Source organism: Athalia rosae, chromosome 2 (genome assembly GCF_917208135.1).
Source record: "Athalia rosae chromosome 2, iyAthRosa1.1, whole genome shotgun sequence".
NCBI lineage: Eukaryota > Metazoa > Arthropoda > Insecta > Hymenoptera > Athaliidae > Athalia > Athalia rosae.
Genome location: NC_064027.1, coordinates 2,088,975 through 2,108,096, shown reverse-complemented (window position 1 = coordinate 2,108,096; position 19,122 = coordinate 2,088,975). Strand labels below are relative to the sequence as shown.

Genomic DNA, 19,122 nt, shown 5'->3' with positions numbered 1-19,122 from the left:
GTTTCTCTTTTTCTTCACACTATTTTCGATGTGTGAGTCTTGTGGACAAAAATTTGTGATTTTTTCGGTCTGACAGAGAGTAAGATAGGTATATTAACACAGAATACAATTCCAGCATTATGTAAATAATTATCTACGGGTGTTAGTAAAATGATTAGTATGTCTATGACTCAGTTTATTATACAATTACAAGGTATTTATACTAATCGTATAATAATATAATAACTATTATTATTAATAATGATAACTAATTAATCATTCAATAATAATTATAATAATGATAATAAAAATCATAATAAAAAGAAAATATAGCAATAATGACTTAGTAGTATAATTATTAACAGTTTTACGATTGATATGATTTTATTTATACACCATCAATGTTTTCAACCTTGACGTTTTCAATGCGACGTGATTCTCTCATCCCAATTATTTCACTCACGTATTCATTACGTACCTACCATTTGTATGTATTGTTATTATGCATATTGAAAAATTCGCAGGATACCAAGCGCGATTGACAAATATTTATAAATCAGTTTGGTCGCATAATTTGTGACTTCATGACCCTTGTCTTTTGGCAATTACATTTTTTGATGTAGCCATCCGATCTGACGTTTTAATAATAATATTGAAATAAATTATTATCAAGAATATTATTAATAATAATAATAATAATAATAATAATAATAATAATAATAATAGTAACGGAAGTACATATTTCCTTTTTTCACCCCATTCATTGACACTGAATAATGACAATAATGATATTATTATTAATATACATATGAACTACTTTACCGTGCTCTTTGTGATTTTTGTTTGTCCACATCGCAATCATTTTTATTCTCAATAATTTTTTCTTGTGATTTTTTTGTTTTTTTGTCCGTTTATAATAAAAACATTCGTTCACAATTATACATTAGTTTATAGTAATATGATAACGTTTTTTTTTCGGATTGTTATTATTATCCTTATAATTGTTTTTTTTTCTAATACAAATTTCACATTGATTTTTATCCTATATTTTAGAATCATATATATATATATATATATGTATATAAATTTAGAAATATATATATATATATATATATATGTATATAATGTTATGCATATTATTTATAGTATATAGGTATATTGTTTTTCCTTCTTTAAATGGATATTTATACACATATATAAATATATATATATGTATATATATGTATACTTTATACCATTTAGTACGTCGCCGTAATAGTTTCATTATTAGGATTATTCGCCTATTAGTATACCAGAGTTTTTTTTTCAACTATTCATTCATTTTTATGCTAAACATCTAGGATTTCATGAACGATTCGCGATTACGTGATATTTGGATATTTATAAACATAGGTAATGTATATTTACAGAGCAAATATTTGCATTTTGTATTAGTCGTTTTGTTGTTTTTTTATTCCTAAATAAATTATTTTGGAGACGGCCTGCAGCAGAAAGGGACTTTAACTTGATAAGATAGTGATAATAACAAAAACAACGATAATAATTTTTACAATAATAACAATAATGCTGAAGATGATATTAATAATGATAGTATATTAAATTATTTATGAGTTCGAAGAGTGCTGGATGCGAATGATACAGAAATTTTTTTAAAAAAAAAAAGAGTTAACGTACACGGATGTTGTTAGTTTCGTACCCAAGAGTTAAAAAGAATGTATGAAAGAATAATTGGATTTTCGAAAGGTAAAATAAGTTCCCCTGATATGCATTTATTATCTGAGAGACACTCGTTCATATTATAATACCTGTATGGCTGCATCTCACAATCAGCCGTAACTTGCATGATATTTTACATTCGTCGAAAAAACTGAATCAGAAGTAAAGCTGTTATCGATCATTCGCAACAGACGTGAATTTTTCAGTACCACGTCCATTTTATTTCAATTTTACTTCCGCAAAATCATTATCAATTACATCGTATACGTACGTACATATGATATCATTGATCGAATGCATAGCGAATATTGAAATGTGTTTGTGAATTCGATCAAATTTCAAAAATGAATCCTGCGGGTAATTTCAATTGAAAAACAAACTCAAAAATTTAGCAATAAAAATAAATAGCACCAGAAATGAATGAATAAATAAATGGAAGTGATAAATTTTCTACCGCAGTAAGAATCAACAGAATAACATGATAATGATGTTACAAAAGAGTACTATTTTGTCAAATTTATCATAGTTTTGGTCCACGATACACCCAGCTCTCTTCTTTGCTTTCGTTAAGTCAGTAATATTCGGTTATATTGCGATAATTTCTTTCATAAATATAATCACTAATTGAGATACATAATCACGATACTATGTTCTCATGTACACGGATATAATAAGATAGGTATGTACGTACATATCGTCACATATATGTACGGATTGCCAAACGATGGATAAAAACGATTGGGATATCGATTATATGTATATGTAAATCATATAATCACGAGTACGTATGTGTGAGTGTGGTTGTATAAAAGAACATAACGATCAACGGAAATATCTGTAATATTTTATTTAAAATAATAGAAATCAAATATAATGAAATAATGATAATAGTAATAGTAATAATGATAATAATAATAATAGAAATAATAATATTAATTTTAATATTAATAAATTTTCAACTATTTACGGGGTATCGTTCCTAGTTAGTTATAATTGTGGGGACCAAATACGGTCATTCTTTCATCAATTAGTAATTTTTCTAAAATATCTGCAAACAATACTTTTCACGCTCATTGTCAGTCGTATATCGATACTGCAACAGTAAAGTATACCTATACAATACACAATAGTGAACATCAAAATAATAATAATAATAATAATAATAACCATAATGATAATAATAATTGAATTATAACGATGATAGTGAAATTAATAATAATCATTATAGTAATAATAATGGCGATGATGATGATGATAATAATAATAATAAACAAAAATCTAATAATAACCATAATAACAATAATAATAATAATAATGGTCGGTAACAATAATAATATACTAGCACGTTTCTTCAAAGTTTTTTTTAACGATCACGGCGACCGTGTTATGATTCTTGTGTGTTCATTTTTTCCCCCCTCCCTTTAATCTGTAATACGCACACATTTATTTATTTAATTATTATTACGCATGTCAAGTGCCGATGCGATAATTAGGAACTTTTTGTTTTTGTTTTTTTCTTACTTTGCGTTTACATATTTATACTTGGTCCACATCTTCGATTCGATTCACGCACGCACGCACGTATATATGTACACCGTTGTTTATGTTATTATTATTAATATTATTATCGTTATTATTATTATTATTACTTATGTTATTTGTAATGTTATCATTATTAAATCATTCGACATGATTTTATTGATTTTCATTGTTTCTTTCTCTCGTTTTTTTTTGTGCTATAAAAAATCTCCCATTGTATACAATAATTAATATTATATAATTATAATATGTAATTATATGTATGTATATCCATAGGTTCTTCTGTCAATTTTGATTAAAAATTTTCTTTCAATTGTTTTGATGTTTTTGTCCGCACGTCTCGATGACGATCGTTACATCACGTCTCAATTATCGATATTGAAAATTATTATTCCTAATATATTATTATAATTATTATTATTTTGAATATCCTACTATTTACAATACATGTGTTGTAATATTATTATTATTATTATTATTATTGTTGTTGTTGTTTTTGTTATTATTGTTATTATTACGATTATCATAATTGTATCATGTAATATAATGTATACTCAATGCTTACACCTAAAGTAATAATGTGATATATGTAGTTCTCGTTTATAGAAACACATGATACGTACATAACTATACGTATACATATAAATATGATGCATTATACACACTCGTGTATTTACATATTGCGCGACCAGTGTAATATACATGTACGGACATACATACATACCTATCTGTAAACAAAAATTATAATTTAGTTAAAGTACATGCGAAAATATCCGCAATATCATTCGTAACATACAACCAATTTTTTTCAAATAAAGAGAAACATAAAATTAAATTAGAGAATACGAAGATAAAAAAAAAAAAATTGAAGAGAACTTCTAAGGAAAATTGAAATAAATTACTTTGGAATGAGTACAGGCGAATTTGAAGTTTATTTAAGGGAAAAAAATCTTTTGTAATCAGCGATATTTCGTGCACAGATGATTTTTGTTTAATATAGTTTGTATCGTTGTTATTATTTTTTTGTTCTCGTATATTGTATGAGATGACTAGCGAATGTACGATTAATATTTTTGTTCATTTCAATTTAGTTGGTTTTTCTAATTATTTTTTTTCAATTTACATACGGTGAAATAGGTCTAGTATGGTTGATGAAATTACAACGTATAGGTAGATCAAGCAATTAATCATTCGACCGAATTGAGTTAATTGTAGCGGATAATAAATAAATTTTTACACATTATGCAGTTGATTATAGCGATTTGGTTTCTCGACTCACGTCGATGGAAACCACACGCTATATGTGTAGATATCTTTCTAAAGTACGTGACGTATTTTATTCGTCCATGCGTCACTGTGTCAAGTTTCGAATATACATAACTCTATATATCATATTAATATTATGCGGTGATCAATAAGAATACTGAATGATTAATAATCAGAGGATGAATACCGAGAAATCAACGATGTGCAATGATCGTAAGCACCTTTAGTATAGTACGTAATATGTATATCTAACAATAAGTTTATTTATAATCAAAGTACAATTAGATATGCGACACTCGAAACAGCGAAGACGTAAAAACATTCGTCACGTACGTTTAGCGATTGCGATAAGAAGATTCTCATTCAAATTTTCTATATATTTCTTACGTTTGATTTTTTTTTTTTTTTTCTCCAATTCAATTCTTCCGTTCATCCGTTTGGTTACTCTATTATTCAAAATCCGTATTCATTGTCAGACTGAACCCACCACCAAATAAATGTTAAACTGATATTTATTTGCTGGTGACTAGTTAGCAATTTTTCTCTGTAAAAAATCGCACTTATTTTCAATCAAGACATGCGCTACGGAAAAAAAACTAACAAAGTCAGTTGAAAAAAAACTAATTGGAAAAGAAAAAATAAAATTTACAGTGATCTTATCTTATCTAGCGTGATCGCATCGCGTCGAGTGTGTTTATTAGCGATTACCGATCCGCGACACTAAAAAAGTCAGAGTAAATAAATGAATCAATTATAGGTATATAGTTACATATATCGGGTATGATATTCATGTCGTTTCTCATGCCTTATCTAAAACTGAATCGTAAACTGGTTAATTGTGATTCGCAACCGTAATTTACAATATAACGTTTGCAATGTTATATTACGCATTCATATAAGGGAACCTGCACGACTATGAACCTTACTTATATGTACAAATATACTCATTTTAACATGATCGAATCATTGACCCACTTCAAAAACAGATTTCAGATGCAAATTGTTCATTTTGTAATCGCATCATCGCTTTTTTCTATCTTTGGTTATAACTTTCATCATTACTTTTTCCTGTAAAATCATACCTATTAAATAATCTCATTGAATTTGATGGAAAATTCAATCAATTCGTTTCAAATCCTATTATGTGTGCACGAATAATTACGGCCTGCGTCTCATGTTAAAAAAAAAAAAAAAAAAATATTCCTCAAACTCGCCTCAAAAAAGTCTTCTTGATAAAGAATTACGAACTGAGCCCCAAAAAATATATGAACTAATTTTAAATAGTATAAATCATCACTATACGTCAACAACGTTTTCACAGAACAAACAAGACTACAAAAATCCGTTGAAAAGATTTTTTGTTTTCTCGTTCGGAACGTTTGTGTTATTATTAACATTTTTGTTTCTTTTAATTGGGGTTCAGCTGCAAGTCCTACTTACTGATCCGAGAAAATTAATGTACATGTTACGATGTTTTAATGTCCTAATGAATGTCGGTTTCAAAACTTCTACAACAATAATAATAATAGTAATAATTATAATTATTATAAAATAACGATAATAATAATTAATAATAGTAATAATGACGATGGTGATGATAATAATTCTCCCGCTAATTAATTATATTGATTGCGAAATTTTTCCTACATGTGTATGATGTTACGACTATATTTACAATGAAATTTCTATATGTATATATGCGTATCCTCAACTAAATTCTGAAAAGTCTTTCAAATACATAATAGATAATATATGTATGTCTTTATAATTAATAATTAATAATAAATGTATAGTAATACGAAGAACGGACTAGCTCTATACCCCCACAATTCGGTTTAGTCCCCTACCTGTACCTTTTTTATCTCTAAATTCCTCTAACCGCTGACGACCGTCGACCAAATAAGTAGTAATATGTTGTAAGGTTGTACCGTCTTATGTCGTTCATTAAAACGCTCCGCTCATCCGCGTCTTGGACACTTCATTTTTCCTCCTCTCATTCCTCCTTAACTTCCCCCGTTTCTCGCACTTCTTGTGTGACTTTAAATAATTTTCGAACCGATTGTATCGGTCGTACACGTCGTCGCATGTCCGTTAATAGCATCAGCAAATAGTAGTAGTAGTAGTAGTAGTGGTAGTAGTAGTAGTAGTAGTAAGTAGTAAGTAGTAGTAAGTAGTAGTAGTAGTAGTTAGTAATTTAGTGATAAAACTCTGTGAGATTGCACAAGCGTCGTTGTTGCTGTTGCTGTTGCTGATGATGATGATGATGTTGTTGCTGTTGATGATGATGACTGTTGTTGACGTGATTCTGGTGAGGGTGAACGTGAGCGGATTGTTGACTTCTGGGTTGGTGAGAATTATAGAGAGCGTCCTCCGCCTGGGAGGGCTGATGTCACTCGTGAGTCTTTGAACCGGTCGTATGATAACTGCCACCCGCAGTAGCAACCAAAGCAAGCGGCAGGGGCGATCCAAGGGATGAATTCCCGTGACCCGTGGAATGACCGTGTGTCGTGTGTTGCGAGTGGGTGAGGGAATGGGAATGGGAATGTTGGTGGGGGTGGGAACCTACGTGTGTCGTCGCGTGGGTCGTAAGGGCTAAAGGACTACCTGACATGGAACCCGCAAGGGATGCGAATACCGAAGGTGCCGGAGACGCCATGGTAGGACTTCCCATCGCAGCCGTCGGTGGATTTATCCGCTTCTCCTTTTGTCGCCTGCAACGGAAAACAGTTCGATAATGATAAAGTCGCTCCTGTCTCTTCGCATCAATTGTTTAACAACCATCGAGAACCACAGGGGAGATAATTCTTCTAATTGAGGACTCGAGTATCTTGAGAACAGTTGAATTTTCATCGATATTCTATCGTGTCAACTGATATCGTAGAATTTTATTTACCTGTTACAGAACCATACGCGAACGACTTCCTTTTCCATGGCAAGACTGTCGGCTAGCATGGTGATCTCTTCTGAGGTAGGTTTAGGATTTTGTAGGAAAGCTTTTTCGAGGGCTACACGTACACTAGTTTCAATGGACGTCCTTTTCTTCCTTCGTCTCCCGATCGCTTCGGGTGTAGTTAAAGGATTCGATAATGAATTAGGATTATTAAGCGAATTGTCAGCGTCTTCTAGCCATTTTTGTAGTAGAGGTTTAAGCTTGCACATATTTTTGAAGGATAAATTCAACGCTTCGAACCTCGATATAGTCGTTTGCGAAAAATCATTCCCGTATAATTTTCCCATAGCTAGACCGACGTCACCTTGGGTAAAACCCAACTTTATTCTCCGCTGTTTGAACGTCTTAGCGAATTGTTCAAGCTCTTCGAGGTCCGTCGTTTCTTCGGGCGACGGTTCCAGTCTCGTCGGGGGTGGTTTTACCGCTGGCGGGGTTCCCGGTGGAGGAGGCGATCTCTGCTGGCCCATACTTCTCACGCTTCCACCTCCACCACCTCCTCCTTCAACACTGCTTCCCGTTACTCCTCCTCCTCCTCCTCCCCCTCCTCCTCCGCCTCCGCTGCCCCCGGAACTCTGCAACGTTTGCTGCTTTTGTAACGCCTGCAACTGTTGCGCGGCCTGAGCTACAGCCTGCTGCACCTGAAATCGAATATTGAACATTTTTTAGAGAGGATTTTCGAACGATGAATAAAACCACCCTGAATTGTATCAGACACCTGCATCCCTCGAAAAATCTGTTTTCGCGATCTGCATTGTGCAATGAAATTGTATGGGACGTAAATTTTCTACAATGCATTCTTCTCCGAAGAGCTTCTGCAGGTATACGCGGCTCAATATAAATATATTTTGCGATAGTTCGATTCGCATTTTACACGTGATCTGAGGAGGGTTCTTTGTTGAATGGAAATAATGCAAGGGTTGCTCGTGTCACGTGGCAGATAGTGCGGTAGCCATTTTTTATTATTCCTCGGTAATATTCTGAGAATTGAAAAAGAGTCGCGTGTCGTTGAGACAACAAAACTTCGGTACAGGTATACATACACACGGCACTGGAGAGGCGTTTTAGATATTTTAAAAAGTCTAAAAGGGTGCCGGCGAAGAACCCTTGATCGGAATCCTTTTCCCCCTTTTGCCACCGCTGCCGTGTAGCTCGGAATTTCGGAAGGTATTAAGAAGAGGCGGACTCAAGCCCTTGAGCCCTTAAGGTCACGTGGCAAGAACGTGTTGCGCGTTTGTTCAAAGAGATTTCTTATATAACGCGCACGGGGAAGGACGTAACCCTTCGATCTTAGAGGGGTGGGTTAAAAAATGGAGGTACGGCCTGCGGCGGCACGAGACCTGAAGGAGGTGTGGATCATCCCTTATATTCGGAACCTTTTATTGTACCTACGCTGCATAACCATTGAATTATACGCGTGCACCGTGCCACCGACAATACACGTAATACTTAATAAAGACGAACGAACAAGAAGGGCGAAACGATCGAGGAGAAAAAAATGTTGCACAAAAAAAAAAAAGGGTTGGTATATTAGACCCGGAAAGAGTTTCTCGACGATCCCTCGCCACGCGTCGAACCATTTTTTTTTTTTTTTTTTTTTTTTTTTTTCTAGTTACGTTTCTTAGAAAACCCGGAAAAGACAACAAGTGAAACTAGAGAAACGTCCTCGAGAATCTCGAGGGTTTTATGTTATATCGGAGACCCGAGCCATAAACCAACCCCTTTCGGAACTTCGGAGCATGTGTAAAGAGTATAGTAGAATGAAGCGCGTAAGTCTCTGATTTCAGAATTTCGCTAAACTTTACCTGATTTCTCAAGAAGAATTGCGCTTGTGCCGGAAGTTGTCCCGCCGCCGCCGGATTCGCTTGTTGAAAAAGAGCGAATTGTTGTAGCTGCTGTTGAAGCGTGTGCTGTTGTTGTTGGAGCGTTGAAGCGAGCGCTTGAATTTCTTGCGAGCTTAACGCCCCGAAGGAATTGTGCATCAGTAGTTGCTGTCCTACGAGTTGGGCCGCCAACGCCGCTTGAGAATTTCCACCGTGGGTACCATTGTTCACATTGGTACCCGCGTGACTTCCGGTCAGCTGACTGCTGACCCCGGAACTCGGGGATGACGCGCTGCCGCTGGTACCTCCGCTGCTGTTGCGTTGCGAGACGTCCGTGACCTTTAGGACACGCGGAATTTCCCAATTACAAAAAGGACCTCGAGCTCGAAATTTTTATCTTTCAGTTTTTCTACGTTAGAGAAAAGGCTCATATTTTCAAGATTAATATTACGCAGAGAAGGCGCGCGTTGGTACAGGCTGTTTGCTTTTGTTCTGAATTTGTTTATTCGGCAAATATTGGGGCTCTGTGGGTATAATGTTGTGTATATTTTTTAAATAGGTAACTCAAGGGCAGGAAGATACACACGAAATTATCCGGTTTTCTACAAAAAAAAAAAACAAATATCGAATGTTGAACGTAACGATCGCGCCGATCGAATGATCACGTAAGATTACAGAAACCAAGATTGAAAGGGGGACCGTTTTTCCGCTCTTCGTTGAATCGGCACTGATAACAAAAGCAACGGTAACAACAACAGTAATCCGTTGGAAACTAATCAGAGTCCGCGTGGTAATTTACAAGGTGCTCATAATGTATATTACGTCTACATTCTGAGCACATTCGGTTTTCTAAAATTACTCGTTATTACAACTCGCGAAGGTGTTCCGTATACTTAATATAATTACGTCGGAGTATATGGTAGTTGTACGATCGCGCACGTCCAACTGCAAGATCCTTCAATCGAACAATCGTATCCCACGAACGCTCTGTACTACACCCGGTGTTATTATTATTCCACCTGACATCCGTATATTATATCGGGGGTTGAAAAGCGCGAAGAACTTATTCGGATTTGTGGATTTTTTTCGAAAACCAGAAATGTACCGATTTCCTCATTCCGTGTCTCACGTGTACGCAAACACCTGTATCGGGAACAAAGAGATCGAAGAAGATCGACGGATCATTCCCCGTTATCCTCGAGTTCACTTTCGTCCTGAATTTCATGTGATATCCTGGAAAATGAATGACTCACCAGGTTGAGGGCTTCCCGGTCGGAGTCCATGGAATCGTGATCAAGATTCGCCGATTCCTGAGCATCTCGAATGTCGCTACCGATGCTCCGGTCATCTCCGCTGAGGTCCGGTCCGTCGACATCCCCGTGAAGATCGGCATCTGCGAACAACGAAGCCGATATTCAAGCTGGATATTTTGGTGAACTTTTTCGACAATTTTTTTTTTTTTCATCCGCATTACGATAGGAATGGATGTATACGAATATGATATATGATTGCGTACAGTCGTTGTTGTTTTGCGCTCTGAACTTCCGTCGATAACGTGTGGAATTGTGTTTGGGCGTGTGGGTCGGTGTGCTCGTCGCATGCATACGAATATCGGTAAAAATCATCCTTGGATCTTCCAAGAAAACCATTTTCCAAAATCCTCCACCTTCACACCCCCGTTCCTAGATTTTCATCAACTCCACATTTGTTTTGATTCACGCACTGCAGCTGACCCGAGCACCGAGTTAAGGAAAAAATCAACCACCACCCCCCCCGAAGAGTCATTCAGAACTCCTTTCCTTTTTTAAAATCATTAACGAATAATTTGGCGAAAAGAAGTGGCAATTACTGACGACTACATGTGCAAACGACACTGTTTCAAATCAAGCAGTTAATCAAACAATAAAAAAACATGTCACCGAACTGAAACTCTTTTTTTTTTTCGTCGATGCTTTTTTAAATGACCGGTTGGAAGGACGACTTTTTTTTTGTTTTTATATATCGGGTGACCGTCGTCGACGCGGTGCGGTTCGTATGGCGTGCTTCGCCCGATTGAGGGTATGACGCAAGGTTGCATCTGAGCGCGGCTTTGGCCCTAAGGGCGCCCTTACCCCCACCCCTGTAAATATCCCCCTTCCATGGGGCCTGCCGCGCTCCTCGGCGGTTGAAAAAAAGTGCCGTGATTGGCGGAGGTCCGGATGATCCAGGGCGAAACCCCATTGGTCGGATGTAACAGCGAACCCTTTAGATCGCGCAATGCGATTAGACCCTCTCCCCGGTTTTCTACCCTTAAAAAACAACCCTTCAAACATCCATCATCGCCAAGGTCCCTCCTCTCATTCGTTATACCGCTAGCTGCAATGCCGGATTTTCATTTTTATATACATATAATTTTTTTTCACGTATTCGATACACACAACTTTGCCGCGCCATACATCGGCATAGGTAAAAATTATGTCCGACACATTATATGTGTGTATGTACGCTTTTTTCTCGTGTACATATGTACGTCCGCATGGTAACTGGATATTAAATATGGTGAAACGAAAGGTTTCGCGCGCGAAAAAACGAAAAGCTATAGGGCGAAGGGCTGAAACCGTTACTTCATATTGACAGATATAATTATCGATGGGTGGCCACGTCGCTGTGCAGCGAAACGGTCTGAAAAGCTTGAAAGCGAGAAAGAAAAATTGCCTCTTTAAAAATCGTTATGAAAACGCGCGTAATCGATTAACGATAATTTATTCCAATATATATAAATATATATAAGGAGGCTTTTGCGCTGCACGTGTCCCGACACTATAATGAAAGTATCTTTGAACAATCGCACGATGAAATATGAATAAATTATACATCGTGGCCCTAGACGCCGTATAACGCACACGTGAATTCGCGAGTTGCAAAATACGTCGACAGGTAAAAATTATTCAAACGATTCGCAGCGTCGCAGAGGAAGGTTATGCAACGTATAATGTATGTTCAGTAAAGGAGATGAAGAGGAGAGAGAATCGAGGGTCTTTTAGCAGGAGGCTGCAGAATCTGAGGAGACCAACTCGCACGGTTTTGGGGCAACATCCGTGTATTCTTCTAGAATTTTTTTCGTTTTTTTTTTACTTCTTTCTCTACTGCTTCCTACCTGGCAGATTCCCTCGAAAATGGTAAAAAAAAAAAAAAAAAAGTAAAGAAAGAGAGGAAAAAATGCGTCTACCCTCCAGAGCACAGTTGTGCAGGTATATTTCCGAAAAGTGCATTAACTATACATGTATGTATCGGAATATATGTTTGAATGAGTCGGTCGAGCGACAAGGTATAACGTGGTTGAGGTGGATGTGTAGTTAGGGTATAGGTTGATGGAAGAAGGACCGGTTACGCATTTTCCGAGTTTCTTAATAATTCTGCACCAGTAGGGATCGCGGGAGAGCAGGTAACGTTTCCCCGGGATTCCCTGTCTCGTCCCCCCTTAACAAATTTGCATCACAAGCGCGCTGCACCTTTTTAGAATTACGGTAACGTACGTTATTTTTATTTATTTTTCCCCCGTGCGTGCGTGTATACCTATACGTATTTCCCCATTCCGTGAGAATTGGGTAAATCCGGGAGTTTCGCTTTTTTTCTCTTCGTATGTGCGTAAAATTTTTTTCAGGGGAAAATTCGTCCTTTTTCTTACGCGTAATTCATCGCATGCGCAAGCGAGTCCCTCGATTCTGACCAGACACTACGAAATCTCAGTTTTTTCGTTCTTTTTTTTTTTACTACCTTTCCGTTCTCTCGTTTCGCTTACGGAGAAGGGTGAGCGATGTTTAACGTACATAATACGTTACAACTGCGATTTTATATACACCCTTTTTTGGAAATTCTCATACACCCTGCACACCGAGAGACGAATATTTGGGTATATGTACGAGGTTTTGAAAAACCGTTGAAAACGGTTAGAGGATTCGTTTTTTTTCTTCCATCGTCTTCATTCTCTTTGGAAAGATTTATTCCGATCGGGCTTTTTGCTATTAGAAGACCGATTTTAAAACGACGGTTACGAACGTTGAGTAAATTGCGTCGCGCTTACGACGATGCAACGGTTTTTTTTATTTTTCTAATTCTATTCCCTCCTCACGCTGTCGGAGAGAAAAAACGTTAGGTTTCATTTTTTCTCTCCTCTCCAGCCAATAGAATCTTCGCTATCACGTTTCGACGTTTGAGATTCCGACGCGTCAAAGAGGGGATGTAAAATAGATCTAACGTATTTTTTTGATCGACTCGAATTTTCCTCTTTCTTCATACAGGTACGGTTTTCCCTTTCACTTTCCCATTTTTGGAATAAAACACACCGTATGCGCGGCCGGGTTACGTACAGACGGATGAAAATTTTCATTTTCACGCCCGTGGCTAATTTCACGGTCTCACCCCGAGACCCGGTCATCCCTCGCCCCCGAAAACATAAAATCGTGATCCTTTCGCCCCGAACCCGACCGACTGACCGACAGTAGGTTCCTCTTTTATTCTGTCTTGTTTTTTTGCTGCAACTTTTCCGAATCCATTGGGTCTCTTTTTGGATTTTTTTTTTTCACCACGCTTTTCGTCGTTTCGCTGGCGATCTCCAGCCTTTATATTACACGTATACATATAGGTATACCTGTATCAATTATACATATGTATCCGATTCAGGTGAATAAGTTTTTTTTCCCGAAAAAGTTTTCGGTCCCACAAACGCATATTTGTATTCTTCTTCCTTTTTTTTTTTTTTTCTTTGGCTACAGCGTGTCACAGGTATGGCAGATATTCAGGAAGTGGTTTTTCTAATGCGACGCGAGCTTACGGAGGCTAATAAAATCGTAACTTTCGGTTGACACAGCGACCCTCCCCTCACCCCGAGTCCCATACGCCCCCGTATCTCTATAATATCCACCTACACGGGATTCCGATATTCAAAAGGGGCGCATAATTCATGTTTGAAGAAAATCGAAAAAAGAAAAAAAAAAAAAAAAACTAGGTATACTCAAGCGATTGAAAACGTAGCGTAGGTATAACACCAGCGTCATCGTTGCGCTGGTAGCGGTAAGAACACGAAAATAAATCGAGTACGAGAAACGAGCGAAACTTGCGGCTGCGCGAGCGATCGACGAAGCAGATGCCACAGCGCGGTGCTGCACCGTTTGGTTTCGCCATTGTGTCGCCCTTACGCCGTGCCACACCGACGCCGAACACCTTCGCACAAAATTTCAAAAGTGCCACGCGGGGAGAGAGAAAAAAAAAAAAACTAGAAAAAGGAAAAAAAATATACCACGAGAATTCGACATAATTTCACACATTACTGCGGTCTGATATAGGTATACAGCGTAGTGTATATCTCTGTGTAAAACGCCACGTACATCCCCATCTGAGCCGCCATCGCGGTTTTACCAGCAGTCCTATTTTTTTAATGGGAGTGAAACGACCGAAAAAAAACCTAGAGATTCTCTCCACCCCGAAAAAAAAAAAAACATTTCACATTGTATCGCAGTCGGCATACAACTAAAAATTCAAAATCGAAAATCGATCGATTCGCTGAAATACGTTGGCGTTACATGTCGGAGTTTGGAAAAAAAAAAAAAGATAAAAAGAAGCTGATCGAGTTCCAAATGTTGTGAACTATAGCGAACGTCGTTATATACGAACTTCATTTCACCCCGTTTCACATATGTATATAATGAGAAATAACGGAACATCCTAGCTCGTGCCTATAGAGGAAAGAAGAGGGAAGGGCGGAGGGGTAGTTAACGAATAGATGAAGCCGATATTGGTGCAGATGAGGTGTTTGATGAAGGGAGAAATTAGAGGGAGTTGGAAATATAATGTATACGATGGTATTAAGGGAATGTGCTGCTGATGAGAAGAAACATCGTGATGTGCAGCTAGTATATACGTATATGTATAGAAGAAGAACTGCACCAGGAGTATATAGTGTATGGTATATACAGCGTCGGGAGAGGCAGCAGAAGCAGAAGCAACTAACGGTATAAACGGGGGTTTTAGTCGCGTGCCAGGTTGACTGCAGCAGGCTGCTGCAGAGGAGCGTAGCAACCCGTCGACTATTCGATTCACCTTTTCCCGGTGTTCTCCGCCGAGCAGCCGCACGCGTCGCCCGGACTTGCCTCCTATCGAGCAATAAAGGGTGCGTTGAAAGCGGGAGAAGGGAAGGATGGAAAAAAAGTGAGACGGAAAGATGTAAACGATCGAACGCGTCATCGGTACGGATTGCAAGAAAAGACCATCTCCTTCCCTCTCTCTCTCTCTCTCTCTCTCTCTACCCACTCGCGTCCATCTCTTTCTCACTCTTTCGAACGACCAAGAAACTCGCACGTGGAAACGTAAGCGCGCCGGTATCGGAGATCGTGCGGGGCGTTTTATATTATGATCCAGTTGTCACAGAATCTCCGCAGTAAATTTCCGATAAGGAAACGAGGCTATGCATATAAGATGAGGTATGAGTCGGTGGTTCGGCGAACGGTTGGTTCCCTGTAGTAGGCATACCCGTACACGTACGGGATACACACACACACAGAGCCCGAAGGCAGCAGCAGATCCGTTTGGCGGTATACAGCGGCGGTGCTGCTGCAGGCATAGATCGGGTCAATTTAGAATTTGCACCCTTGGCTGGTCGGGGGTTGGCATTGATGTATGGTGAGAGAGAGCCGCGCATTGGCCGAGAATACTGACCGAGACCACCGACGCTTTTGCTTCTTATCCTCATCTCCTCTCTACGGTATATAGATCGTTTTATGTGAACACATAGATAGGGTATATACCGTATGTATTTACCCGCTGAGGTCGAGGCAGCGATTCTTTCCTTTTCTTCTTCATTTTCAATTCGAAATCTTGGCCCGAAACTTGGTCTATTCGAGTTCTAATTGGATATAAAGTTCCTCCTTTATTTTAAGAAACGACAAATTCAGCGCGACTCCCGACTCAGCGACTGTCTCTTACGTCGGTTACGAGGATCGATTGCATCGGTATGAGATTTGCGATGAGATTAATCTTTTTTTTCTTTCGTCCACGTCGTGTCGGTCGATGCGGCAAAGTGACGAAAAACTTCGATAGAATATCGGGAGATTCGGCCTATATTTATAAAGCAGGGGTCGCAGAGGGATGCGGATAGAGCGATGTTCGGGGTGGTGGTGGTGGTTATTTGAATATGAAGAAATTTGAAATTCGTCCAACGTACCGGCGGACAGTGATTGCCAGAGTTGGTAAGCCGGTCACGACGCTTCCTCGCGTCATACGCGTCAAAAACTCCCTATATATATATATCGCACGTATATATACATACGTACATACGTATACGTGCATGCATATAGCCCGAGCCGACTCCTGCAGGACCCCCTAGGATTCTATTCCCGCGGGCGATGTGTGATAATATTCCTGGAAAGCTCGGCAAAAAAATTTTTTCACAATTTCGAAAATTTTTTTTTCCTCATTATATACCCTACGTATTTCTATTCGTCAAGATTTTGCGACCGACCTAATCGTCGAAAGTGAAAATACAACGGAGACGAAGAATATATCCGCGAGCTGCATAGACAAGATAGCGTTACGTACAGAGGTGTTCGCTTGTGAAACGACGAGTGGTAGCGGGTATAATAATATTAGGTGTGCGATCCGGGGCCGCGTCGAGTGGTGGTCGGTTATTTCTGGTCAATGATCGTCGGTTTGCTGCCCGCCGCTGCCTGCGGAGTGGGTTAGCCCGGTGATGAATGGAGGTTGAAGAAACACGCGACTATCGACGGTGACGTCCGATCGCGTTTTATAATATAAAAAAGCACTGCGGGGGTTCGATAAGCCGAGGGTATTTCACACTCGAGTTATCCGGCAACTTAACCTTCCCCCCCATTTTTACCACCCTCTACACCCTCGTACGGCGGTTCGTCTTCTCTCCTATACGTATACATATGTGTGTATACACCTTCACGTTGTATCATACAGGGTTATTCGACAAACTGTACACGAGTTTTCAACTTCCTATAACATAACGTCATGTAACGTAATTTTCAGGCAGAGCTTTCCAGCTAAGGATTCTCTCACTGCGGGGTGCAGCTCAACGTTCCGTAAAAATACTATCTTTCTTCTCCCATCTCTCGTTACGAAGAGCAAAAAGCAGAAAAAAAAAAACGAACCAACCGGCGTGCGAGTGGTTGTCTTTTTTCGTCCGCCGCTGATTTTCGAGAAAGAAACACATGCGCGGGTGCGAATAATTTTATTTTCACTATTTCGCAGAGGGATTAATTTTGGGGTTTCACAGTTCGGACGCGGTATGGGAGTTGCATACGATATGTGGGAAAAGGCGGTAAATAATCACGTGCTGGGTAAGATGAAATTAAATTCGTTGTGTTATTATAATGTGCGGCGGCGCGGCATGCAGCACCGGCAAATATTATACAGGAAGGTTTGATGATTTTTTGTAGTTTTACATTCAGTTTCCCTGAATGGTTTTAAGTTCCTACTGGGAAAGGATCAGAAGGGATCGTGTATTGTCTACTATTAGACGAACGGATGCCGGCGGGGACCCATACCTACTACCGGTCCAGATCCTACTTAAATTCGTGTAATTGTTATCTCACGAGATCCACGGAGATCGTCTAGACGAACGTAATTGCGTCGAAATTACTATAGAGAAAACAGATATACGGCGACGCTTTGCACGTTCGTAAAATATCGGCCGAGTCCTTGGGGAAGTAACAAAAATAAATATCTGAATAATCGACGATTTTTTTTCATCGCGACTAAACGATAAATTTTGCCAACTGAAATTTTTCTTCCGAGCAACGAAAACGGGGCGCCGCGCCGGTCGCGCGATGTTCGAGTCGCGTGTAAAATCTCTACTTTGCGATTATCCACGGCTATCGTAATAGGTACGTTGTACACGCGCCGCAGGTGTTCGGTGCGTATAGGTAACTAACTATAACAAAGTGAACGAGTGTACAATAAATGAACCGGAAGTGAGCGATTCTCGGGGGCACGAGGCGCGTAAACGCCGATGCCGAGTTACCGGCGATATTAAAACGGTGGTGCGGCGTACGTAATATTCAGATACGATCTTCACCCTTCCTGAGAGAGCTTCCCGTTCGGATATTATAATCAATTAGCACCCCGTTATCTGAACGGGCAGCACGCGCCGCCCGGATGACGTCGAACGCATGGGGGGGGGGGGGCGTCGCGGAGACGTCGAGGGGCAGCGCAGCCCCTCCGCGCGTTGCTTTTCATTTTATTTTTTTCTTTTTCTATTTTATTCCCTCCTTCCTTCCCTTCTCGCTTTCTTCCCTTCTCTCTTCCCTCGGTTTTTTTTTTGTTTTTTCCCACCCACATTTTTTTCTACGTTCAACAACTGGTCCCGTTACGTATAACCGGGGGAGTGAACCCCCTGCAACTGCAACAGGCTGATGACTAGCGAGATCCTTGTCAGTTTATACGTTGTGTACACACGTGTATTTTATACCCCCGCGTATGCGTGTGTCCCCTTGAAAGTCCCGTAATCCATTCGGAATTCCTTTTTGTTTTTAGTTTTTTTAATTTTTTAATCAGTTCCGAACGATCTCCGTCGAAAGACAGACGTGTGCGTACGTGTGTGAATTGGAGAATCGTGAGGCAAATCGAACTCAAAAGGAGCTGCTATACTAATTGATATTTGAATGAAGAGGAAATTATAATAACCCAGTAATTAAAATGCTGCTTATACGGAATACGTTATACGTAGGTATAGGTAGGTGCAGGGAGCATAAAGCGATTATAATGGAGAGACTGTACGTATAAATAAAATACGTATAGGTATATAATAATTAGCCGTGCGGTAGAATCGTTTAAAATTATATCCCCCATAATTCT

General features: G+C 38.9%; 1 protein-coding gene across 2 annotated transcripts in view; it reads right to left on the bottom strand.

Annotated features, from left to right (window-relative positions):
- Window positions 1-3,141: 3,141 nt before the first annotated feature.
- The window catches only part of LOC105684062 (POU domain protein 2-like), an 89,401-nt gene continuing 73,420 nt past the window's right edge, over window positions 3,142-19,122 (bottom strand). For both annotated transcript variants that reach the window (XM_048651009.1, XM_048651008.1), the window contains 4 exons: window positions 10,524-10,663; window positions 9,253-9,609; window positions 7,394-8,088; window positions 3,142-7,211 (listed from right to left, as the gene is read on the bottom strand). In XM_048651009.1, the coding sequence (XP_048506966.1) occupies window positions 6,890-7,211; window positions 7,394-8,088; window positions 9,253-9,609; window positions 10,524-10,663 (1,514 nt within the window). In that variant the 3' untranslated portion in view covers window positions 3,142-6,889. The remainder of the gene's footprint in view (window positions 7,212-7,393; window positions 8,089-9,252; window positions 9,610-10,523; window positions 10,664-19,122) is intronic.